This window comes from Staurois parvus, unplaced genomic scaffold (genome assembly GCF_062004578.1).
Source record: "Staurois parvus isolate SC_StPar_1 unplaced genomic scaffold, SC_StPar_1.0 ptg003665l, whole genome shotgun sequence".
Taxonomy (NCBI): Eukaryota; Metazoa; Chordata; class Amphibia; order Anura; family Ranidae; genus Staurois; species Staurois parvus.
In genome coordinates this window covers 27501-53849 of record NW_028321461.1, presented here as the reverse complement: position 1 = coordinate 53849, position 26349 = coordinate 27501, and the positions used below count along the sequence as shown (strand labels likewise).

At 53.2% G+C, this 26349-nt stretch overlaps 2 protein-coding genes across 3 annotated transcripts in view; both read right to left on the bottom strand.

Moving 5' to 3' along the window:
• Positions 1-26349, bottom strand: part of LOC149427544 (regulator of G protein signaling 9-like) — a 38309-nt gene that overhangs the window by 10979 nt on the left and 981 nt on the right. For both annotated transcript variants that reach the window (XM_089667915.1, XM_089667914.1), the window contains exons 2-7: positions 8753-8849; positions 8598-8648; positions 4348-4454; positions 3601-3652; positions 3373-3431; positions 733-809 (exon numbers count right to left, since the gene is read on the bottom strand). In XM_089667915.1, coding sequence (XP_089524041.1) covers positions 733-809; positions 3373-3431; positions 3601-3652; positions 4348-4454; positions 8598-8648; positions 8753-8849 — 443 coding nt within the window. The remainder of the gene's footprint in view (positions 1-732; positions 810-3372; positions 3432-3600; positions 3653-4347; positions 4455-8597; positions 8649-8752; positions 8850-26349) is intronic.
• Positions 10783-14711, bottom strand: LOC149427545 (uncharacterized). Its single transcript, XM_089667916.1, has 3 exons — positions 14231-14711; positions 12499-14065; positions 10783-10861 (listed from the first exon to the last, which is right to left on the bottom strand). The coding sequence occupies exons 1-3, from the start codon at positions 14709-14711 to the stop codon at positions 10783-10785; spliced, it is 2127 nt and encodes a 708-aa protein (XP_089524042.1).

The window sequence follows — 26349 nt, the reverse complement described above, 5'->3', positions numbered from 1 at the left end:
CCAAATCTCCAGTGAATACCAGGCTTGGAAGCAAGGAGATCATTACACTGCAAGTCCTTAGGTACAGCTTCCACTCCAGCAAAGCAAACAGTGAGCAGCACAGCAGTGACATCACCAAATCTCCAGAGAATACCAGGCTTGGAAGCAGGGAGATCCTCATATTGCAGGTCCTCAGGTACAGCTTCCACTCCAGCAAGGAGAACAGTGAGCAGCACAGCAGTGACATCACCAAGCAGGGAGATCCTCACATTGCAGGTCTTCAGGTACAGCTACCACTCCAGCAAGGAGAACAGTGAGCAATGCAGCAGTGACCTCACCAAATCTCACCCCAAATCTCCTGAGACTAGCAGTCAGAGTCAGCAGTGCCTAAGGTGATGTCACACTGCAGATATATGAGACTACAGATCAGGAAGTGGTGCCTTAGTTTTCAGGAGGAATCCCGGACAGAAGGCGGGGTACGGCTTAGGCAGAATTCACATATCTAGATGTACCCTATAACAAGCAAATGTTGAGTTTTGATTTCAGACCCAATTTAAGGCACACTAAAATGACAAAATAAAACTGGCTGAGAGGTGACTTTAGCATGCCTTCAGGATGGGTAAGTGCTGCTTTAAGTGCGGGGAATCGGGTCCTAAACCTGTCCGTGTGCCGGCTAACTGATCCCATCCATCCCAACCTGAAAGGTGCGAATTAGCAGACAGCACGGGAAGGAACGGGTTAATGAGTACTCACTTGTACTGCTCCTTGGCCTGCATGACGATAAAGTCCCATTTGTGGTTAATCTTCTTGTTCAGATTGCTGTAGTTTTCCTGAACGGAAAGGAAGGGAAATCTAATGAGCGCCTAAGAAAATTAGCATCAATTCTGAGGAGTCGAGACGCGGGGGGAGGCGGCAGAACATTCCGCTGTCTGAGCGAGTGCAGGGAACACGGTGTCACTACTGGGGGGGGGGGGGGGGGGGGGTGTGAGTACTGGGGTGCAAGGGGAATAGAATGAGTGTGCTGGGGTGCAGAGGGGGAGAGAACAGAATGTAAGTACTGGGGTGCAAGGGGAATAGAATGAGTGTATTGGGGTGCAGAGGGGGAGAGAACAGAATGTGAGTACTGGGGTGCAAGGGGAATAGAATGAGTGTATTGGGGTGCAGAGGGGGAGAGAATGTGAGTACTGGGGTGCAAGGGGAATAGAATGAGTGTGCTGGGGTGCAGAGGGGGAGAGAACAGAATGTGGGTACTGGGGTGCAAGGGGAATAGAATGCGTGTATTGGGGTGCAGAGGGGGAGAGAACAGAATGTGAGTACTGGGGTGCAAGGGGAATAGAATGCGTGTATTGGGGTGCAGAAGGGGAGAGAACAGAATGTGAGTACTGGGGTGCAAGGGGAATAGAATGAGTGTGCTGGGGTGCAGAGGGGGAGAGAATGTGAGTACTGGGGTGCAGAGGGGGAGAGAACAGAATGTGAGTACTGGGGTGCAAGGGGAATAGAATGAGTGTGCTGGGGTGCAGAGGGGGAGAGAACAGAATGTGGGTACTGGGGTGCAAGGGGAATAGAATGTGTGTATTGGGGTGCAGAGGGGGAGAGAACAGAATGTGAGTACTGGGGTGCAAGGGGAATAGAATGCGTGTATTGGGGTGCAGAAGGGGAGAGAACAGAATGTGAGTACTGGGGTGCAAGGGGAATAGAATGAGTGTGCTGGGGTGCAGAGGGGGAGAGAATGTGAGTACTGGGGTGCAAGGGGAATAGAATGAGTGTGCTGGGGTGCAGAGGGGGAGAGAACAGAATGTGAATACTGGGGTGCAAGGGGAATAGAATGCGTGTATTGGGGTGCAGAGGGGGAGAGAACAGAATGTGAGTACTGGGGTGCAAGGGGAATAGAATGCGTGTATTGGGGTGCAGAGGGGGAGAGAACAGAATGTGAGTACTGGGGTGCAAGGGGAATAGAATTAGTGTATTGGGGTGCAGAGGGGGAGAGAACAGAATGTGAGTACTGGGGTGCAAGTGGAATAGAATGCGTGTATTGGGGTGCAGAGGGGGGAGAGAAAAGAATGTGAGTACTGGGGTGCAAGGGGAATACAATGAGTGTGCTGGGGTGCAGAGGGGGGAGAGAACAGAATGTGAGTACTGGGGTGCAGAGGGGGGAGAGAACAGAATGTGAGTACTGGGGTGCAGAGGGGGGAGAGAACAGAATGTGAGTACTGGGGTGCAAGGGGAATAGAATGCGTGTATTGGGGTGCAGAGGGGGCGAGAACAGAATGTGAGTACTGGGGTGCAAGGGGAACAGAATGCGTGTATTGGGGTGCAGAGGGGGGAGAGAACAGAATGTGAATACTGGGGTGCAAGGGGAACAGAATGCGTGTATTGGGGTGCAGAGGGGGGAGAGAACAGAATGTGAATACTGGGGTGCAAGGGGAATAGAATGAGTGTATTGGGGTGCAGAGGGGGAGAGAACAGAATGTGAGTACTGGGGTGCAAGGGGAATAGAATGAGTGTATTGGGGTGCAGAGGGGGAGAGAACAGAATGTGAGTACTGGGGTGCAAGGGGAATAGAATGCGTGTATTGGGGTGCAGAGGGGAGAAAACAGAATGTGAATATTGGGGTGCAGGGGCTATGAGCATAGAATGTGTGTATTGGGGTGCAGAGGGAGAGAGAACAGAATGTGAGTATTGGGGTGCAGGGGATATGAGAATAGAATGTGTGTATTGGGGTGCAGGGGATATGAGAATAGAATGCGTGTATTGGGGTGCAGAGGGGGAGAGAACAGAATGTGAGTACTGGGGTGCAAGGGGAATAGAATGAGTGTATTGGGGTGCAGAGGGGGGAGAGAACAGAATGTGAGTACTGGGGTGCAAGGGGAACAGAATGCGTGTATTGGGGTGCAGAGGGGGGAGAGAACAGAATGTGAGTACTGGGGTACAGGGGCTATGAGAATAGAATGTGTGTATTGGGGTGCATGGAGCAGAATGTGAGTACTGGGGTGCATGGAGCAGAATGTGAGTACTGGGGTGCATGGGGCAGAATGTGAGTACTGGGGTGCATGGAGCAGAATGTGAGTACTGGGGTGCAGAGAGGAAGCAGATATCTATAATGGGAGTCACATATCTAGAAGGGGGGGCACAGTAAGGACCTGATATCGGGGGTCCCGGGGTACTCAGAATGGCAATGTGTCAGTTTGATCCCTTTTCACTGACAGGTTCTCTTTGAGGGGCTCTGAATGTGATGAATGCGGTCAGAAGTCTGGGATCAGTCGGTGGTATGATCTCTGAACCAAGATCCAGGACACGCTCGGCTGTGATTGGACGATTCTTAGGGGGTCTGGTAGCTCACTTCTGAATGGTCAGATCTCTGCATTAAAGGGGCCCCCCGCCCCGTGTACTCACCTTCTCATACTCCTCCAGAATCCCCTTCTTTCGGATATTCTTCTTCGCCAGGTAAATCGCTGCAACACAAACCCACAATCAGCAAATGAACAGCGAGAAAACCTGCTCTCCATTCACATGGACTGCCATTCCCAAACCTGATTGGACTGAAAATACTGTCTCCGCCCCCTCATTTACATACAATGCACTGATCACTCTTTGTTGGGGGGGGGGGGGGGCAATACTCACCATAGTCGGTGTCCTCTGCTGGCCACTGCTGCGTTGGCCAAAAATATGGAGTCTGGAATGAGACAGAGAGCCGTGCTGAGTATACGGGAGCCGTGCGACTGCACCCCACTAACAGCACCCCTCAATTCCCTGCACCCCACTTCATCACCCCCTTCCACCCCACGTCATCACCCCCTTCCACCACACTTCATCACCCCCTTCCACTCACCCTGCACCCCACTAACAGCACCCCTCAACTCCCTGCACCCCACTTCATCACCCCCTTCCACCCCACTTCATCACCCCCTTCCACTCACCCTGCACCCCACTTCATCACCCCTTCCACCCCACGTCATCACCCCCATCCACTCACCCTGCACCCCAATTTCACCTCCTCCATCTTCATCCCCTTCCACTCTCCCTGCACCCCAACTTTACCTCCTTCTCCATCCTCTTCCACTCTCCCTGCACCCCACTTCATCACCCCCTTCCACCCCACTTCATCACCCCCTTCCACTCACCCTGCACCCCAACTTCACCTCCTTCTCCATCCCCTTCCACTCACCCTGCACCCCAACCCCACCTCCTCATCTTCATCCCCTTCCACTCTCCCTGCACCCCAACTTCACCTCCTTCTCCATCTTCATCCTTTTCCACTCTCCCTGCACCCCATCTTCATCCCCTTCCTCCCTCCTGCACCCCATCTTCATCCCCTTCCTCTCTCCTGCACCCCATCTTCCCTCCATCCCCACCCCCTGCCCCCCGGACCTGGAAGCGGTACAGGCTGGCCTCTGGCTTCAGGATGAGGTTGGAGGGCTCCTGCAGAGGGTAGATGTAGCCGCATTTCACCATCAGATTGCCCAGATGCTGCCCCTCTGCAGAGAGAAGACAAACCAGGAGAGGGAGTGACCACCTGTAACAATGGTGTCACCCACCGTGACTGAAACCAAGGGCAGGGATTGGGATGACAGGCAAGGATTGGGATGACAGGGCAGAGGACAGGCAGGGATTGGGATGACAGGGCAGAGGAAAGGCGGAGATTGGGATGACAAGGCAGGGGACAGGCAGGGATTGGGATGACAGGGCAGGGGACAGGCAGGGATTGGGATGACAGGGCAGGGGACAGGCAGGGATTGGGATGACAGGGCAGGGGACAGGCAGGGATTGGGATGACAGGGCAGGGGACAGGCAGGGATTGGGATGACAGGGCAGGGGACAGGCAGGGATTGGGATGACAGGGCAGGGGACAGGCAGGGATTGGGATGACAGGACAGGGGACAGGCAGGGATTGGGATGACAGGGCAGGGGGCAGGCAGGGATTGGGATGACAGGGCAGAGGACAGGCAGGGATTGGGATGACAGGGCAGGGGACAGGCAGGGATTGGGATGACAGGGCAGGGGACAGGCAGGGATTGGGATGACAGGGCAGGGGACAGGCAGGGATTGGGATGACAGGGCAGGGGACAGGCAGGGATTGGGATGACAGGGCAGGGGACAGGCAGGGATTGGGATGACAGGGCAGGGGACAGGCAGGGATTGGGATGACAGGGCAGAGGACAGGCAGGGATTGGGATGACAGGGCAGGGGACAGGCAGGGATTGGGATGACAGGGCAGGGGACAGGCAGGGATTGGGATGACAGGGCAGGGGACAGGCAGGGATTGGGATGACAAGGCAGAGGACAGGCATGGATTGGGATGACAGGGCAGAGGACAGGCAGGGATTGGGATGACAGGGCAGGGGACAGGCAGGGATTGGGATGACAACGCAGAGGACAGGCATGGATTGGGATGACAGGGCAGAGGACAGGCAATATGGGAAGCAGAAGTATAAATCGGCAGGTATGGGCCCATCATGGAAGGCTCTATAGGCCGACTCCAGCGACCGCTTTCCTTCTCTGGTAATTCCCCGATAAGAGTCAGAAAGGTGACTGAACATCGGAAATCAGAGTCAATACATGATGAGAGGAAACAGAAGATGCAGCATACTGCCCCGCAGAGCTGACACTCCACGTTTGGGAGTTCACAGAAGGCTCTATGTGCCTCTATGTCAGACACAAAGCTTCATGATAATCCTTCCATTGGGGGGCGCTGTGATGTGACAGATCTTTAATGAGCCGGGTTCTGGCCCCAGGGATCATGGTTTCCCCCAACCTTGAGGCCGTCATTCCATCTAGTAGAGAAGATCGCCCATCAAACACCCCAAGATGGCAAACAAAGACTCTATAAAGGCTACAAAGTAACGAGCCCAATGAGTTCCCACACAGGGAAGACACGGATCAGCCATGCTAATAAAGAGCCCAGATAATTGGCCATTATCCAAGAGCGGTAAATGTCTTCCCGTCAGGAGGATGATCTCTCGGGTGACCTTTGCAGTAACTAATCTCACCAGAAAGGAGCAGCTTTGTACCTGGAACAGTCTGCCGGAAGAGCCGAGTCTACCACAAAGGGGCCCCGGGCCTCAGGGCCCCACAGAGAGGGGGTGACATCTATTTCCAGATACATGGGCCATGCATGGATTGTCACTGAACACAAAACATAACCACAGCACCACAAAGTGAGGGGCACATTGTTAGACCGCATACAGACTCCACTGTAGGAGGAATACATGCGGAAAAAATGGCGGAGACTTCCAAGGTCCATTCACGTGATCGCTGCCAACACGCCACCATTCCGCATTCTTTGTGCCGTCTCGGGAGAAGCGCTGCCTACAGTCTGTCTACAGATAAATCTTCACCAACTACATCTGGATGGGGTGGGAAAGGTTGTCAACAGAGCAGGTATAAGGGCCCAAACTGTGGCCCCTGAAATCAACAAAGGGCCACACAATGTTCAATATTTGTAATACTGGAGAGAAATGATGATCACAGACTGGAGGCATCCTGCAGGTTAGTATGCAAGCCGGGGACATGGAGGGACGGAGGGGGGGATCGGGGTATAATAGAGGGACGGAGGGGGGGATCGGGGTATAATAGAGGGACGGAGGGGGGGATCGGGGTATAATAGAGGGACGGAGGGGGGATCGGGGTATAATAGAGGGACGGAGGGGGGATCGGGGTATAATAGAGGGACGGAGGGGGGATCGGGGTATAATAGAGGGACGGAGGGGGGATCGGGGTATAATAGAGGGACGGAGGGGGGATCGGGGTATAATAGAGGGACGGAGGGGGGATCGGGGTATAATAGAGGCACGGAGGGGGGATCGGGGTATAATAGAGGGACGGAGGGGGGAAGGGGGTATAATAGAGGGACGGAGGGGGGATCGGGGTATAATAGAGGGACGGAGGGGGGATCGGGGTATAATAGAGGGACGGAGGGGGGATCGGGGTATAACAGAGGGACGGAGGGGGGATCGGGGTATAACAGAGGGACGGAGGGGGGATCGGGGTATAACAGAGGGACGGAGGGGGGATCGGGGTATAATAGAGGGACGGAGGGGGGATGGGGGTGTAATAGAAGGACGGAGGGGGGAATCGGGGTGTAATAGAGGGACGGAGGGGGGATCGGGGTATAATAGAGGGACGGAGGGGGGATCGGGGTATAATAGAGGGACGGAGGGGGGATCGGGGTATAATAGAGGGACGGAGGGGGGATCGGGGTATAATAGAGGGACGGAGGGGGGATCGGGGTATAATAGAGGGACGGAGGGGGGAATAGGGGGCAAATAGGGGGACGGAGGGGGGATTGGGGTACTGTGCCGGGTGAATGTCACACATCATGGTACTGTGCCGGGTGAATGTCACACATCATGGTACTGTGCCGGGTGAATGTCACACATCATGGTACTGTGCCGGGTGAATGTCACACATCATGGTACTGTGCCGGGTGAATGTCACACATCATGGTACTGTGCCGGGTGAATGTCACACATCATGGTACTGTGCCGGGTGAATGTCACACATCATGGTACTGTGCCGGGTGAATGTCACACATCATGGTACTGTGCCGGGTGAATGTCACACATCATGGTACTGTGCCGGGTGAATGTCACACATCATGGTACTGTGCCGGGTGAATGTCACACATCATGGTACTGTGCCGGGTGAATGTCACACATCATGGTACTGTGCCGGGTGAATGTCACACATCATGGTACTGTGCCGGGTGAATGTCACACATCATGGTACTGTGCCGGGTGAATGTCACACATCATGGTACTGTGCCGGGTGAATGTCACACATCATGGTACTGTGCCGGGTGAATGTCACACATCATGGTACGGAGCTCCTGAATGAACTCTCCCGCTGAGCTCTCGGCTGATTGTCTTTCATTTTGTCACCAATCCCAATTCCCGGAGGTGTCGGTGTCACAGCATTCAGTGGTCTATATTACACCAATACACCCGTTCCCTCTTCACCACGGATCCAGCACAGAACAGAACCTGAGACAAGAGGAACCCTGGACCCGGGTGAATGGTACCCGGGGACACTTGGAGAATCTTTAGGGGAATTCCATCATCTGGGATCCGTCTAGGACCCAATGTCATGATCTTCCATTACATCTTCATCACTGCAAGATCCTAAGCTATGGGGCGGCACTGCAGCCTCCTGTAACATGAGCCCGAGTGACCTCGAAGACAATGACCGGCCCATCCTATACCGGATTTGTACTGGGGTCAGTGTTACATTCACCACCACCAAGGATTCACCAGTCACAGCTGACCAGTCGTCACCCTCGGCCCCTCGCTCATCGTCCCACACACTTGGCAGATGACGATTTTAGTGTTTTCTACACACCACCATTCACCACCCAAACCTGGAAATTGGGGTCACACCCGGGGAGGAGATTACAATGAGCCCCAGACACAGACATATCATCATGGAAAGGTCACGTTATGGGGCGGGGGGGTCCTTCCCATGGCTTGCACCCCATTTTCATGGGAGGCTGGACCATGACCCTGTGTTGTCACATCTGAGGTCACAGAGGAACCCCGACATACAGAACTCATACAAGTCATAGAACATGACAAACATCCCCCAAGCGCCCCATGGGGGGGACACAGGCAGCGAGCAGCACTCACCTTCATCTCCAATCTGTAACCTCTGAATCAGCCACTCCAGGATATCGTGACCTGCACAGCAAACACAGCACACCATCAGGAGCCATGACTACACGGGAATCAAATCGCACGTCCCATTATTCCCACATTCACATGTAGCCAGATTTATGACTTACCTGTGACTGCATGAGGGATGGTGGTGATCATCAGGCGCTGGGTGTGCGTCTTTATTCCTGCCTCTGCATCCTGCATCTCCAGCAATAACACCTCAATCTGGAAGACATACAAAAAAATGTGTTGTGTCATTGGTGGCAGCTGAGCCCCCTCTGTGGTCGGTGTCATAGCTGGCAGCTGAGCCCCCTCTGTGGTCGGTGTCATTGGTGGCAGATCCGCCCCCTCTGTGGTCGGTGTCATTGGTGGCAGCTGAGCCCCCTCTGTGGTCGGTGTCATTGGTGGCAGCTGAGCCCCCTCTGTGGTCGGTGTCATTGGTGGCAGATCCGCCCCCTCTGTGGTCGGTGTCATTGGTGGCAGATCCGCCCCCTCTGTGGTCGGTGTCATTGGTGGCAGATCCGCCCCCTCTGTGGTCGGTGTCATTGGTGGCAGATCCGCCCCCTCTGTGGTCGGTGTCATAGCTCAGCCCCCTCTGTGGTCAGTGTCATAGCTCAGCCCCCTCTGTGGTCAGTGTCATAGCTCAGCCCCCTCTGTGGTCAGTGTCATAGCTCAGCCCCCTCTGTGGTCAGTGTCATAGCTCAGCCCCCTCTGTGGTCAGTGTCATAGCTCAGCCCCCTCTGTGGTCAGTGTCATAGCTCAGCCCCCTCTGTGGTCAGTGTCATAGCTCAGCCCCCTCTGTGGTCAGTGTCATAGCTCAGCCCCCTCTGTGGTCAGTGTCATAGCTCAGCCCCCTCTGTGGTCAGTGTCATAGCTCAGCCCCCTCTGTGGTCAGTGTCATAGCTCAGCCCCCTCTGTGGTCAGTGTCATAGCTCAGCCCCCTCTGTGGTCAGTGTCATAGCTCAGCCCCCTCTGTGGTCAGTGTCATAGCTCAGCCCCCTCTGTGGTCAGTGTCATAGCTCAGCCCCCTCTGTGGTCAGTGTCATAGCTCAGCCCCCTCTGTGGTCAGTGTCATAGCTCAGCCCCCTCTGTGGTCAGTGTCATAGCTCAGCCACCTCTGTGGTCGGTGTCACGGGTGGCAGCTCAGCCCCCTATGTGGTTGATATCATTGGTGGCAGCTCAGCCCCCTATGTGGTTGATATCATTGGTGGCAGCTCAGCCCCCTCTGTGGTCAGCATCTATAGTGCTGCACCTCCTCTATGGTACTCCTTATCACCCACTCTCCTCTCCAGGACTCCTTTGGAGTTGCACCCCCTCTATGGAACTCCTTACCACCCACTCTCCTCTCCAGGACTCCTTTGGAGTTGCACCCCCTCTATGGAACTCCTTACCACCCAATCTCCTCTCCAGGACTTCTGTGGAGCTGCACCCCCCCCTATGGAATCTCTCACCTGCTCTTACATGATGACAGTATATGATATTCATTGTAGAACCATCTCCACTGGACAGGTTTTCAAGTCATGGGTTGTTTTTTATCTTTACATGTCAGAAACACGTGGAGCTGGAGTTACACTTTAAGGAATGATCAGTATTCAGTGAGGGGAATCTATGGATGGCAGACCTGTGGAAGAATGTGATTGGCTGCTGTGAGTGCGGCACTTTGTGTCATTTTAATAAAGGGGACGTGACTGCTAGATGCGCAATAATCCGGCATAAGAAAGGTCGCCAACGCTCCTCCGCAGAGCGCAACGTCTGGAAATTCAGCCGCCATTAAAGTTCAATAAAATTTGTTGTAAAAAATTAAAAAGTACAGAAAGCAGGTTTGCCGGAGCGCTGAACCCGTGTCCCCCCGCAGCGCGCAGGGACTGGAGTGGATGGTGATGTATAATTCACACTCCCTTCACACCTAACCCACTTCTGAGCAGAACGCAGGCCGCGGTGCGCCACTGAGGGGGCGGAATCCTCCGAAAGGGCAAGACGCCATCTGCAATTCACATCCAGGCTGAGCCAGTCGGGGGGGGGGGGGATTAATTGTTTGCCATTTAGAATGAAGAAGAATTGGAATGAGCCCTCCATGTCTGCTCCATGTGAAGTCATTACCAGCGAGCGTGCCGCACACGGCGACAATACGACGGACGTCTTGGGGGTCACACATTAATTAGAAGACTAGCTGACACTTCAACGTCTTATTAGCAGATACCAGTGAGGGGTGAGGGGTGAGGCACAGAGCGGCTCCGCTAATTGAGAACACAATCAGAGTGTATATATTATATATAGCCTTGAGAAAGTCCCCCTCCCCCCTGAAATGCCCCCCATGTTGTTATGTGACAACCAAAACCATACTGGGGTTGGATGTGATGGACCGACACAAAGTGGCCCATCATTGTGAAGTGGAAGGAAATGAGAAATGGTTTCCAACATTTGTGACCAATAAATCTGTGAGAAGTGTGGCGGCATTTGTATTCAGCCCCTTTACTCTGATCCCCCCAACTACAATCTAGTGGAACCAATTTGCCTTCAGAAGTCACCTGATTAGTACATAGAGTCCCCCTGTGTGTCATGTGATCTCAATATAAATCCAGCTGTTCTGTGAACCCCTCAGGAGGTTTGTTAGAGAACATTAGTGACCAATCAGCATCATGAAGGCCAAGGAACACACCAGACAGGTTAGGGATAAAGTTGTGGAGAAGTGTAAAGCAGGGTTAGGGTATAAAATGATATCCCAAGCTTTGACCATCTCGCGGAGCACTGTGTTCAATCCATCATCCGAACATGGGAGGAGTACGGCACAACTGCCAGCCTACCAAGATGTGGCCGTCCACCTAAACTGACCGGCCGGGCAAGGAGAACATTCATCAGAGAAGCAGCCAAGAGGCTCATGGGAACTGTGGAGGAGCTGCAGAGATCCACAGCTCAGGTGGGAGAATCTGTCCTCAGGACAACTATTAGTCGTCACTCCACAAATCTGCCTTTATGGAAGAGTGACAAGAAGAAGCCATTGTTGGAGGAAAGCCATAAGAAGTCCCGTTTGCAGTTGGTGAGAAGCCATGTGGGGGGGACAGCAAACGTGTGGAAGAAGGGGCTCTGGTCAGAGGAGACCAACATGGGACTTTACGGCCTAAAAGCAAAATGCTGTGTGGGGGAAAACTAACACTGCCCATCCCCCTGAACACACCATCCCCACCGTGAAACATGGCGGTGGCATCATGTGGTGGGGATGCTTTTCTTCAGCAGGGACAGGGAAGCTGGTCGGAGTTGATGGGAAGATGGATGGAGCCAAATACAGGGCAATCTTAGAAGAAAACCTGTTAGAAGACTTGAGACCGGGGCGGAGGTTCCCTTTCCAGCAGGACAACGACCCGAAACATCCAGCCAGACCTACAATGCAATGGTTCCGATCCAAGCATCTTCATGTGTTAGAATGGCCCAGTCCAGACCCAAATCCAATGGAGAATCTGTAGCTAGACCTGAAAATTGCTGTTCCCAGACGCTCTTCATCCAATCTGACAGCTGAGAGATTCTGCAAAGAAGAACGGGCAGAAATGTCCCTCTCTAGATGTGCAAAGAGACATCCCCAAAAAGACTTGCAGCTGGAATGGCAGCCAAAGGGTATCCTACAAAGTATGGACTCCGGGGGGCCGAATACAAATTTCACCACACTTGTCACAGATTTATTGTCACAAATGTTGGAAACCATTTCTCATCTTCCTTCCACTTCACAATTATGTGCCACTTTGTGTCGGTCCATCACATCCAATCCTGATAGATACATTGTAACATGACAACATGGGGGGGAGGGGGGATACATTGTAACATGACAACATGGGGGGGAGGGGGGATACATTGTAACATGACAACATGGGGGGGGGGATACATTGTAACATGGCGGTGTTCCCCAGGTGGGATCATCAATAACAGGCGAGGTTCCCCAGGTGGGATCATCAATAACAGGGGATGTTCCCCAGGTGGGATCATCAATAACAGGCAAGGTCCCCCAGGTGGGATCATCAATAACAGGCAAGGTCCCCCAGGTGGGATCATCAATAACAGGCAAGGTCCCCCAGGTGGGATCATCAACAACAGGCGGTGTTCCCCAGGTGGGATCATCAACAACAGGCGGTGTTCCCCAGGTGGGATCATCAACAACAGGCGGTGTTCCCCAGGTGGGATCATCAACAACAGGCGGTGTTCCCCAGGTGGGATCATCAACAACAGGCGGTGTTCCCCAGGTGGGATCATCAACAACAGGGGATGTTCTCCAGGTGGGATCATCAACAACAGGGGATGTTCTCCAGGTGGGATCATCAACAACAGGGGATGTTCTCCAGGTGGGATCATCAACAACAGGGGATGTTCCCCAGGTGGGATCATCAATGACAGGCGATGTTCTCCAGGTGGGATCATCAATAACAGGCGATGTTCTCCAGGTGGGATCATCAATAACAGGCGATGTTCTCCAGGTGGGATCATCAATAACAGGGGATGTTCTCCAGGTGGGATCATCAATAACAGGGGATGTTCCCCAGGTGGGATCATCAATAACAAGCAATGCTCTCCAGGTGGGATCATCAATAACAAGCAATGTTCTCCAGGTGGGATCATCAATAACAGGGGATGTTCTCCAGGTGGGATCATCAATAACAGGGGATGTTCTCCAGGTGGGATCATCAATAACAGGGGATGTTCTCCAGGTGGGATCATCAATAACAGGGGATGTTCTCCAGGTGGGATCATCAATAACAGGGGATGTTCTCCAGGTGGGATCATCAATAACAGGGGATGTTCTCCAGGTGGGATCATCAATAACAGGGGATGTTCTCCAGGTGGGATCATCAATAACAGGGGATGTTCTCCAGGTGGGATCATCAATAACAGGGGATGTTCTCCAGGTGGGATCATCAATAACAGGGGATGTTCTCCAGGTGGGATCATCAATAACAGGGGATGTTCTCCAGGTGGGATCATCAATAACAGGGGATGTTCTCCAGGTGGGATCATCAATAACAGGGGATGTTCTCCAGGTGGGATCATCAATAACAGGGGATGTTCTCCAGGTGGTATCATCAATAACAGGGGATGTTCTCCAGGTGGGATCATCAATAACAGGCGGTGTTCTCCAGGTGGGATCATCAATAACAGGGGATGTTCTCCAGGTGGGATCATCAATAACAGGGGATGTTCTCCAGGTGGGATCATCAATAACAAGGGATGTTCTCCAGGTGGGATCATCAATAACAGACGATGTTCTCCAGGTGGGATCATCAATAACAGACGATGTTCTCCAGGTGGGATCATCAATAACAGACGATGTTCTCCAGGTGGGATCATCAATAACAGGGGATGTTCTCCAGGTGGGATCATCAATAGCAGGGGATGTTCTCCAGGTGGGATCATCAATAACAGGCGATGTTCTCCAGGTGGGATCATCAATAACAGGGGATGTTCCCTAGGTGGGATCATCAATAACAGGCGATGTTCTCCAGGTGGGATCATCAATAACAGGCGATGTTCTCCAGGTGGGATCATCAATAACAGGCGATGTTCTCCAGGTGGGATCATCAATAACAGGCGATGTTCTCCAGGTGGGATCATCAATAACAGGCGATGTTCTCCAGGTGGGATCATCAATAACAGGGGATGTTCTCCAGGTGGGATCATCAATAACAGGCGATGTTCTCCAGGTGGGATCATCAATAACAGGCGATGTTCTCCAGGTGGGACCATCAATAACAGACAATGTTCTCCAGGTGGGATCATCAATAACAGGCGGTGTTCTCCAGGTGGGATCATCAATAACAGGCGATGTTCTCCAGGTGGGATCATCAATAGCAGGGGATGTTCTCCAGGTGGGATCATCAATAACAGGGGATGTTCCCCAGGTGGGATCATCAATAACAGGGGATGTTCCCCAGGTGGGATCATCAATAACAGGCGATGTTCTCCAGGTGGGATCATCAATAACAGGGGATGTTCTCCAGGTGGGATCATCAATAACAGGGGATGTTCTCCAGGTGGGATCATCAATAACAGGGGATGTTCTCCAGGTGGGATCATCAATAACAGGGGATGTTCTCCAGGTGGGATCATCAATAACAGGCAATGTTCTCAGGATTTCAGGTAGCAGCACAGCTGTGATATTAATCAGTAGCAGCAAATAAATGGCCCCAGCTGTGTCTGCGGGGAGATCCAGATGCCATGGCCTGCTCATTGATCACATTGTGTCTTGGTCCTGGTCGTGTTGCTGCCAGCTCTTCCATATAAGGGCCATGTGGAGCGGGGTACTGATATCTGCTCAGTGTTCTCACACCATGGCATGCCAGAGAGCACTGTGGGTAATGCTGCCTTCTTCACTGCAGTGTATGGAGTCCTGTTTGTCCACCTAGAATGAATATTCCAGTTATGGAAGAACGACTCCAGTACAGTGACGCAGTCACTTGAGTTCCAAATTGTGCCCAAAAGGGAGTCTCACTCCCCTCGTTAGATATGTCAGTGCAGCAGAGAGGTGAAGAGCACAGTCCAGAGGTCTCCCCCCACCACTGAAAACAACAGTTCTGACCATTGAAGAGTGACCATGAGGGCCCCTGGACCTTAGTCCAGGGAAAAAGCTAGAGCCCCAGGGCTCGTGGATTGATGTTCTGGATCATTTTGTCCTCCTTGATATTAGACAGGTTTGGTGATGACGTGTGACAGCGCAGACAGTGATGTGCGTTCCTCTGCCGCTCTCCCTCATCCTCCAAATTAAGTGCTGCCATTGGTTGTGGTGTAACCCTCTCCTTGCTGGCGAGGATGGCAGGAGGCCAAACATCCAGGAATTTACAGCGGAAGGGCCCATTCACTCCACACGTGGTGCAACAATTGTATGTCCTACGGGTTGTGTGCTCCTTCATCGCTCGTGGGACCCCAATACATATAGATGCACCAAACGCACACACCTGATCCCCGACGCACACACCTGACCCTCGGCGCGCCATGACGCACACACCTGACCCTCGGCGCGCCCTGACGCACACACCTGACCCTCGGCGCGCCATGACGCACACACCTGACCCTCGGCGCGCCATGACGCACACACCTGACCCTCGGCGCACACACCTGACCCTCGGCGCACCCCGGCGCACACACCTGACCCTCGGCGCACCATGACGCACACACCTGACCCTCGGCGCACCATGACGCACACACCTGACCCTCGGCGCACCATGACGCACACACCTGACCCTCGGCGCACCATGACGCACACACCTGACCCTCGGCGCACCATGACGCACACACCTGACCCTCGGCGCACCATGACGCACACACCTGACCCTCGGCGCACCATGACGCACACAATAGTAAACACCTGGCAATAAATACGTCAGGAACATTTGTTTGGTGGTGTGCTGAGGGCCTATAGAAAACCGTACAACACAAACCGACGCACCAACACCATCAATGCATACCGGTGAATGGGTCTAAGGGATTACTAGAAGTCACACCTATCCATATTAGCACACGCCATGACAAGCACACGGTTAGCCGCATCATTGTGGTTCACGTCGGCGAGATGTGTTGTCCATTCTGAGATGCGCCAATGTGCGTTATAAGGACCTCGCAATGACAGCCCATGAGAAGACTGAACTGTTGAAGACAAAGGTAAGGATGTATGAAAAATAAACGCCCCTAAAGAGACCGATTGTGGGCTGATGGCATCTCTTTGTATATGGTGTTGGGGATTTGCCCACAGATGAGGCCAGTAGTGGGGCTGCAGTAAGTGGTGGGGGCTGGGTTGGACCAGTTGGGTGGGCTGATGGCATCCCTTTGTATTTGGTGTTGGGGATTTGCCCACAGATGAGGCCAGTATTGAGGCTGCAGTATGTGGGGGTGCTGGCTTGGACCAGTTGGGTGGGCTGATGGTGTATCTGAGTATTTGGTGTTGGCGTCTCTCCAATTCCACAGATGGGGCTGGTAGCACGATGGCAGTAATGGTAGGCGTTTGGCTGGAGTTAGGTAAACTGATGGTGTCACGGAGCATTCAATGTTAGGGGCCCTCTGAGCTCACAGATTAAGTCAGTGGGGGTTCTCCATTAAGTGTTAGATGCTGGGTCAGATTATTTTGCTGAGGACTCTCTTTTTGCTTGGTGTTGAGGTCTGCCCACAGATGAGGCCAGTAGTGGGGCTGCAGTAAGTGGTGGGGGCTGGGTTGGACCAGTTGGGTGAGCTGATGGCATCTCTTTGTATTTGGTGTTGGGGATTTGCCCACAGATGAGGCCAGTAGTGGGGCTGCAGTAAGTGGTGGGTGCTGGGTTGGACCAGCTGGGTGAGCTGATGGCATCTCTTTGTATTTGGTGTTGGGGATTTGCCCACAGATGAGGCCAGTAGTGGGGCTGCAGTAAGTGGTGGGTGCTGGGTTGGACCAGTTGGGTGGGCTGATGGCATGTCTTTGTATTTGGTGTTGGGGATTTGCCCACAGATGAGGCCAGTAGTGGGGCTGCAGTAAGTGGTGGGTGTTGGGTTGGACCAGTTGGGTGGGCTGATGGCATCTCTTTGTATTTGGTGTTGGGGATTTGCCCACAGATGAGGACAGTAGTGGGGCTGCAGTAAGTGGTGGGTGCTGGGTTGGACCAGTTGGGTGAGCTGATGGCATCTCTTTGTATTTGGTGTTGGGGATTTGCCCACAGATAAGGCCAGTAGTGGGGCTGCAGTAAGTGGTGGGTGCTGGGTTGGACCAGTTGGGTGGGCTGATGGCATCTTTCAGTATTTGGTGTCTCTCTCAGGCTGTAGATGAAGCAGATATCATGACTGCAGTAGGAGGTGGGTGCTGGGTTGAACCTGTTAGGTTTGCTGATGGCATCTCTAAGTATTTGGTGTTGGGTTCTCTCTAATCCTGCAGATGAGGCCACGATCATGGCTGCAGTAAGTGGTAGGGGCTGGATCAGACCACATAGGTGAGCTCCACTGAGCTGATGTGAGTAAGCATAGATGAGGAGTCGAATCCTGGGATGGACCAGTTGGGTGGGCTGTGTCTCTAAGTATTTGGTGTTGGGGTTTCTCTAAGCCAATGGATGAAGCCGGTATCATGGCTGCTGTCGGTGGTGGATGCAGAGCTGGACTGTTTAGGTGAGATGACGGCATCTCTGACTATGTCACGTTGGGGGCTTTCCAAGTCCACGCATAAGGCTGATAGAAGTTCTACAGTAAGTGGTGGGTGCTGAGTGCTTTGTGTTTGGTGTTGGGGCCTGCCCACTGAGGAGGCCGGTAGTAGGGATTAGTCAATGACGGGTGCTGGGATGAACCACTTAGGTGAGCTGATGGTATTCAGTATTTGGTGTTGGGGTTTCTCAAAGCCCATGGAAAAAGCCAGTAGTGGGGTTGCAGTAGGAGGTGGGCATGGGGCCAGATTAGTTAGATGGGCTAATGGCATCATTCAGGGTCTCTCTGAGCCCACGGAAGAGGCCGGTAGTGGGGCTGCAGTAGGAGGTGGGTGCGGGGTTGGACCAGTTAGGTGAGCTGATGGCACCTCTCAGGGTCTGAGCCCATGGAAGAGGCCGGTAGGGGGGCTGCAGTAAGAGGTGGGTGCGGGGTTGGACCAGTTAGCTGAGCTGATGGCACCTCTCAGGGTCTCTCTGAGCCCACAGAAGAGGCTGGTAGTGGGGCTGCAGTAGGAGGTGGGTGCGGGGTTGGACCAGTTAGCTGAGCTGATGGCACCTCTCAGGGTCTCTCCGAGCCCACGGAAGAGGCCGGTAGTGGGGCTGCAGTAGGAGGTGGGTGCGGGGTTGGACCAGTTAGGTGAGCTGATGGCACCTCTCAGGGTCTGAGCCCATGGAAGAGGCCGGTAGGGGGGGCTGCAGTAGGAGGTGGGTGCGGGGTTGGACCAGTTAGGTGAGCTGATGGCACCTCTCAGGGTCTGAGCCCATGGAAGAGGCCGGTAGGGGGGCTGCAGTAAGAGGTGGGTGCGGGGTTGGACCAGTTAGCTGAGCTGATGGCACCTCTCAGGGTCTGTCTGAGCCCACGGAAGAGGCCGGTAGTGGGGCTGCAGTAGGAGGTGGGTGCGGGGTTGGACCAGTTAGGTGAGCTGATGGCACCTCTCAGGGTCTCTCTGAGCCCCTGGAAGAGGCTGGTAGTGGGGTTGCAGTAGGAGGTGGGTGCGGGGTTGGACCAGTTAGCTGAGCTGATGGCACCTCTCAGGGTCTCTCTGAGCCCCTGGAAGAGGCCGGTAGTGGGGTTGCAGTAGGAGGTGGGTGCGGGGTTGGACCAGTTAGGTGAGCTGATGGCACCTCTCAGGGTCTGAGCCCATGGAAGAGGCCAGTAGGGGGGCTGCAGTAGGAGGTGGGTGCGGGGTTGGACCAGTTAGGTGAGCTGATGGCACCTCTCAGGGTCTGAGCCCATGGAAGAGGCTGGTAGGGGGGCTGCAGTAGGAGGTGGGTGCGGGGTTGGACCAGTTAGGTGAGCTGATGGCACCTCTCAGGGTCTGAGCCCATGGAAGAGGCCGGTAGTGGGGCTGCAGTAAGAGGTGGGTGCGGGGTTGGACCAGTTAGCTGAGCTGATGGCACCTCTCAGGGTCTCTCTGAGCCCCTGGAAGAGGCCGGTAGTGGGGTTGCAGTAGGAGGTGGGTGCGGGGTTGGACCAGTTAGCTGAGCTGATGGCACCTCTCAGGGTCTCTCTGAGCCCCTGGAAGAGGCCGGTAGTGGGGTTGCAGTAGGAGGTGGGTGCGGGGTTGGACCAGTTAGGTGAGCTGATGGCACCTCTCAGGGTCTGAGCCCATGGAAGAGGCCAGTAGGGGGGCTGCAGTAGGAGGTGGGTGCGGGGTTGGACCGTTAGCTGAGCTGATGGCCCCTCTCAGGGTCTGAGCCCACGGAAGAGGCCGGTAGGGGGGCTGCAGTAGGAGGTGGGTGCGGGGTTGGACCAGTTAGGTGAGTCAGACAGGTAGTAGGACCAGACTTAGTTCACCTGTAAGTGTACCTGTGGTGGGATACGATACAATCTTCCACTGGGAACTGAGTGTGGGACCCCCAGGAAATGAGAGATACGGTCCATTGCCTCTACAGCCCCTCTACAACCCAGGAGCCAACCCCAGGCAGGAATGTTCAGGTCCTCCTCAGTATTTGTAGGTTTCCCCAGACAGGACCCTAGAACTACTCAGCATCTCACAACAACCAATCACGGTCTCCGTCCAATGTTCTGACTGCTGGATACTGATGAGAAGTTGATCCTGATTGGTGGCCTCAGGTGACCGCGCTGCAGACACCTCCATTACCCCACATGTAGTGAATGTTGGAGCAGAACGTGGCGGACGACACGAGAAACGGTTTTCATCCGATGTACTCAGGACCTCTCGTGTCTCATCATCTGTGAAGAGCAACCCCCCCCCAGAGGGAGGACATGGAAAGACACTTAGTGCCCAATTGGTGAACCAGATGTAGGAGTACGGGGGGGGGGCGACTCCACCCAACACTGAACTCTTCCAGGGACACGGAGAGGGGAAGGGGCGACTCCACCCGACACTGAACTCCTCCAGGGATACGGAGAGGAGAAGGGGAAACTCCACCTGAAACTGAACTCCTCCAGGGATACGGAGAGGAGAAGGGGAGACTCCACCCGACACTGAACTCCTCCAGGGACACGGAGAGGGGAAGGGGCGACTCCACCCGACACTGAACTCCTTCAGGGATACGGACAGGAGAAGGGGAGACTCCATCTGAAACTGAACTCCTCCAGGGACACGGAGAGGGGAAGGGGCGACTCCACCCGACACTGAACTCCTCCAGGGATACGGAGAGGAGAAGGGGCGACTCCACCCTACACTGAACTCCTCCAGGGACACGGAGAGGGGAAGGGGCGACTCCACCCTACACTGAACTCCTCCAGGGATACGGAGAGGGGAAGGGGCGACTCCACCCGACACTGAACTCCTCCAGGGATACGGAGAGGGGAAGGGGCAACTCCACCCTACACTGAACTCCTTCAGGGATACGGACAGGAGAAGGGGCGACTCCACCCTACACTGAACTCCTTCAGGGATACGGACAGGAGAAGGGGCGACTCCACCCGACACTGAACTCCTTCAGGGACACCGAGAGGGGAAGGGGCAACTCCACCCGACACTGAACTCCTTCAGGGCAGGATTCCATAAAGGGACACTCTCTGGGGGGGGCACAGTTGTACATAAAATGCCCCCATAATAGACGCAGCAAGATGTTAGGAGGCGCCATCTCTCTAATCTCAGCATTACACTCCACCTAAACCTGAAGGAGATTTAACCTTTCCCAGGCCGGAGGGCACACAGCCCGGGGAGCAGCATCGGCCGCAGGGAGCAGCATCGGCCGCAGGGAGCAGCTGGGCTTGTCACAGGCCATCAGTGTAATTCTCCTCAGCGGGATAAGCCCCGGGTGGAGGAGACATAAGACGGAGTGCCGGGATTACAGCAGATTGGAAGGCTCCATCCACAACACAAGCCACGTATGACTCCGGAGACCCCCTTTATACAGGGGTCACCCCCACACGAGGACAGTAATCAGGAAGATGTGAGTCTGGGGACTCCTCTAAGCCTACATCTTCCCCCTCCTCACTCAGCCCCACAATCTGCCTCCTCCCTGCTGCTCAGGGTAAGGCCCACTGATGGGTGCCACGGCCCACCCCACCTGGCAGGAAAGTGCTGCAAATCCTGCTCTGCAACATTCAAGTCCACGTAACCCAACTGGAGGACATGGAGTGTGCACAGCGTACGCTCCACCATGGACAGGGGGCTTCTTCCATAAATTACTCCATTGTTGCATCTCAGTGCGCCTGAACTACTGCATCCTCCCTCAGCCACGTCCTGCCTACATGGCCACACTCCACCATTGGCTGCATATTCATAGAATGCCCCTTACATTGGGGGTCAGTGGGAAGAATGTCCTTTACATTGGGGGTCAGTGGGAAGAATGTCCCTTACATTGGGGGTCAGTGGGAAGAATGTCCCTTACATTGGGGGTCAGTGGGAAGAACGTCCCTTACATTGGTGATCAGTGGGAAGAACGTCCCTTACATTGGGGGTCAGTGGGAAGAATGCTCCTTACATTGGGGGTCAGTGGGAAGAATGTCCCTTACATTGGGGGTCAGTGGGAAGAATGCTCCTTACATTGGTGGTCAGTGGGAAGAATGTCCCTTACATTGGGGGTCAGTGGGAAGAATGTCCCTTACATTGGTGGTCAGTGGGAAGAATGTCCCTTACATTGGTGGTCAGTGGGAAGAATGTCCCTTACATTGGTGATCAGTGGGAAGAACGTCCCTTACATTGGGGGTCAGTGGGAAGAACGTCCCTTACATTGGGGGTCAGTGGGAAGAATGCTCCTTACATTGGTGGTCAGTGGGAAGAATGTCCCTTACATTGGGGGTCAGTGGGAAGAATGTCCCTTACATTGGGGGTCAGTGGGAAGAATGTCCCTTACATTGGGGGGTCAGTGGGAAGAATGTCCCTTACATTGGGGGGTCAGTGGGAAGAATGTCCCTTACATTGGTGATCAGTAGGAAGAATGTCCCTTACATTGGGGGTCAGTGGGAAGAATGTCCCTTACATTGGTGGTCAGTGGGAAGAATGTCCCTTACATTGGGGGTCAGTGGGAAGAATGTCCCTTACATTGGGGGTCAGTGGGAAGAATGTCCCTTACATTGGGGGTCAGTGGGAAGAATGTCCCTTACATTGGGGGTCAGTGGGAAGAATGTCCCTTACATTGGGGGTCAGTGGGAAGAATGTCCCTTACATTGGGGGTCAGTGGGGGACAGACTTGTGTCCAGGCCACACATCAGCAGAGGCCAGTGGAGTCTATCACGTGGGTTATGCGGAGTGGGTGTACGGGGCATTCCCGGCTCGCTGGGACTTTGATTTGGATACAATTTTTTTTAGTTGGTTTAGTTTGTTACTTCACATGGAATACACAATGTCAGATTACCCCGCGGAAGAAAGTCCTCCCTGTAGAGGTGGTGGTGCACCATATTCTGGGGGAGGTTGGGAAGATTCGGGGTCTTGAAGGGCAGGGAGCCTCGGGCGGTCTGGATAAGGAGGTGGAGGAATATCAGACCTGCCTTTGGTGGACTGTCCACCTCTGGGGGAGGGGCTCTTTTTTTATGTTGTTCTTTTCACTTCCTTAGTTTTTGTTGGTTAAGATCTTCACATTGAAGGAGGACTTCATGTATAATGGGGGCGGGACTGTTTCTGGACCTATCAGGTTTGATGTCTGGTGTAGTGATGGGAGTTGTAGTACAATTTATTTCCCCGGTAATGACATCCATTTCTGAGAGATTTGCTTTTTGCTATAGAACCATCTTTTGTCGGACAGCTGATTGTAGTAGATTTATTTTCTTTTTTGCATAAATATGTATATTATTATTTATATATATTCTGTTTATTGATTGCAAGACTTTTAATAAAGAAAAATTGGGAAGGATCCGCCCCAGAGAGCCGGCAGAGAAGGAGCCGCCCCAGAGAGCCGGCAGAGAAGGAGCCGCCCCAGAGAGCCGGCAGAGAAGGAGCCGCCCCAGAGAGCCGGCAGAGAAGGAGCCGCCCCAGAGAGCCGGCAGAGAAGGAGCCGCCCCAGAGAGCCGGCAGAGAAGGAGCCGCCCCAGAGAGCCGGCAGAGAAGGAGCCGCCCCAGAGAGCCGGCAGAGAAGGAGCCGCCCCAGAGAGCCGGCAGAGAAGGAGCCGCCCCAGAGAGCCGGCAGAGAAGGAGCCGCCCCAGAGAGCCGGCAGAGAAGGAGCCGCCCCAGAGAGCCGGCAGAGAAGGAGCCGCCCCAGAGAGCCGGCAGAGAAGGATCTGAAACAGAAAGCGGGCAGAGAATGAATTGAACAACCTATGAACAACTGCTAGACTGATGATGACATTGACATGTATGGGTTGAGCACACGTTATGTAATGTGCTGTGATTGGCCAAGCTAGGAGGTGGCTGGGATCCCAAAGACATCAATGTTTCCAGATTCCACCACAGCTGGTGATGGTTCTACCCTACAGACACATGTCCATCACTGAGAGGACTGCTCCTCCGATGGAAACATCAGCACAGCGACCCCACCACCAGCATCATGTGTGTACATAGAATGTATGTAGAACGCAGATCATATGTGGAATGTATGTAGAATGCAGATCGTATGTAGAACGCAGATCGTATGTAGAACGCAGATCGTATGTGGAATGTATGTAGAACGCAGATCATATGTGGAATGTATGTAGAATGCAGATCGTATGTAGAATGCAGATCGTATGTAGAACGCAGATCACACAGTCCAACACCAAATAATGGGATACAGATCATTACACGGAGATACAGCTGGAGATGACACACACGAGCAAGGATGACCATGGCAGGCTGACAACCCAACACCTTGTATGACACACCGCACAGCGACCGCCGACTGTACACACCACACATCATACACCACACATCATACACTTCCTACACCTGGGGGCTGATATACCAAACTACTTCACAATGATTGAATATTCCCCGCCAACCGCTAATCATGGGGGGAGGAACCATAAAGAGGAATCTGCATCTCCACCTGACTGAAGATTCTCAATGACTTTAGTATCTGAGCCTCATTGTGTATACAATGTATCCTCCCCATGTCACCCCCCACCTATATACAATGTATCCTCCCCATGTCACCCCCCACCTATATACAATGTATCCTCCCCATGTCACCCCCCACCTATATACAATGTATCCTCCCCATGTCACCCCCCACCTATATACAATGTATCCTCCCCATGTCACCCCCCACCTATATACAATGTATCCTCCCCATGTCACCCCCCACCTATATACAATGCATCCTCCCCATGTCACCCCCCACCTATATACAATGTATCCTCCCCATGTCACCCCCCACCTATATACAATGTATCCTCCCCATGTCACCCCCCACCTATATACAATGCATCCTCCCCATGTCACCCCCCACCTATATACAATGCATCCTCCCCATGTCACCCCCCACCTATATACAATGCATCCTCCCCATGTCACCCCCCACCTATATACAATGTATCCTCCCCATGTCACCCCCCACCTATATACAATGTATCCTCCCCATGTCACCCCGCACCTATATACAATGTATCCTCCCCATGTCACCCCCCACCTATATACAATGTATCCTCCCCATGTCACCCCCCACCTATATACAATGTATCCTCCCCATGTCACCCCCCACCTATATACAATGTATCCTCCCCCTGTCACCCCCCACCTATATACAATGTATCCTCCCCATGTCACCCCCCACCTATATACAATGCATCCTCCCCATGTCACCCCCCACCTATATACAATGTATCCTCCCCATGTCACCCCCCACCTATATACAATGTATCCTCCCCATGTCACCCCCCACCTATATACAATGTATCCTCCCCATGTCACCCCCCACCTATATACAATGTATCCTCCCCATGTCACCCCCCACCTATATACAATGTATATGATGTGTATCCCGCCCCTATATACAACGTATATGATGTGTATCCCGCCCCTATATACAACGTATATGATGTGTATCCGGCACGCAGCCCCTATATACAACGTATATGATGTGTATCCCGCCCCTATATACAACGTATATGATGTGTATCCCGCACGCAGCCCCTATATACAACGTATGTGATGTGTATCCGGCACGCAGCCCCTATATACAACGTATATGATGTGTATCCCGCACGCAGCCCCTATATACAACGTATATGATGTGTATCCCGCACCTATATACAACGTATATGATGTGTATCCCGCACCTATATACAACGTATATGATGTGTATCCCGCACACAGCCCCTATATACAACGTATATGATGTGTATCCCGCACACAGCCCCTATATACAACGTATATGATGTGTATCCCGCACACAGCCCCTATATACAATGTATATGATGTGTATCCCGCACACAGCCCCTATATACAACGTATATGATGTGTATCCCGCACACAGCCCCTATATACAACGTATATGATGTGTATCCCGCACGCAGCACCTATATACAATGTATATGATGTGTATCCCGCCCCTATATACAATGTATATGATGTGTATCCCGCCCCTATATACAATGTATATGATGTGTATCCCGCCCCTATATACAACGTATATGATGTGTATCCCGCCCCTATATACAACGTATATGATGTGTATCCCGCACACAGCCCCTATATACAACGTATATGATGTGTATCCCGCACGCAGCCCCTATATACAACGTATATGATGTGTATCCCGCCCCTATATACAACGTATATGATGTGTATCCCGCCCCTATATACAACGTATATGATGTGTATCCCGCCCCTATATACAACGTATATGATGTGTATCCCGCACACAGCCCCTATATACAACGTATATGATGTGTATCCCGCACACAGCCCCTATATACAACGTATATGATGTGTATCCCGCCCCTATATACAACGTATATGATGTGTATCCGGCACGCAGCCCCTATATACAACGTATGTGATGTGTATCCGGCACGCAGCCCCTATATACAACGTATATGATGTGTATCCGGCACGCAGCCCCTATATACAACGTATATGATGTGTATCCGGCACGCAGCCCCTATATACAACGTATATGATGTGTATCCCGCCCCTATATACAACGTATATGATGTGTATCCCGCCCCTATATACAACGTATATGATGTGTATCCCGCACACAGCCCCTATATACAATGTATATGATGTGTATCCCGCCCCTATATACAATGTATATG

Bases quoted from the DNA above. Each gene is read 5' to 3' on its own strand.
- LOC149427545 (XM_089667916.1), bottom strand. From the start codon at position 14,711: ATGATCCCACCTGGAGAACATCCCCTGTTATTGATGATCCCACCTGGA. The intron at 14,066-14,230 runs ATCGCCTGTTAT...CACCTAGGGAAC, and splicing joins GATGATCCCACCTGGAGAAC to ATCCCCTGTTATTGATGATC. The intron at 10,862-12,498 runs GTATCCCCCCCC...GTTCTCAATTAG, and splicing joins GAACACCGCCATGTTACAAT to CGGAGCCGCTCTGTGCCTCA.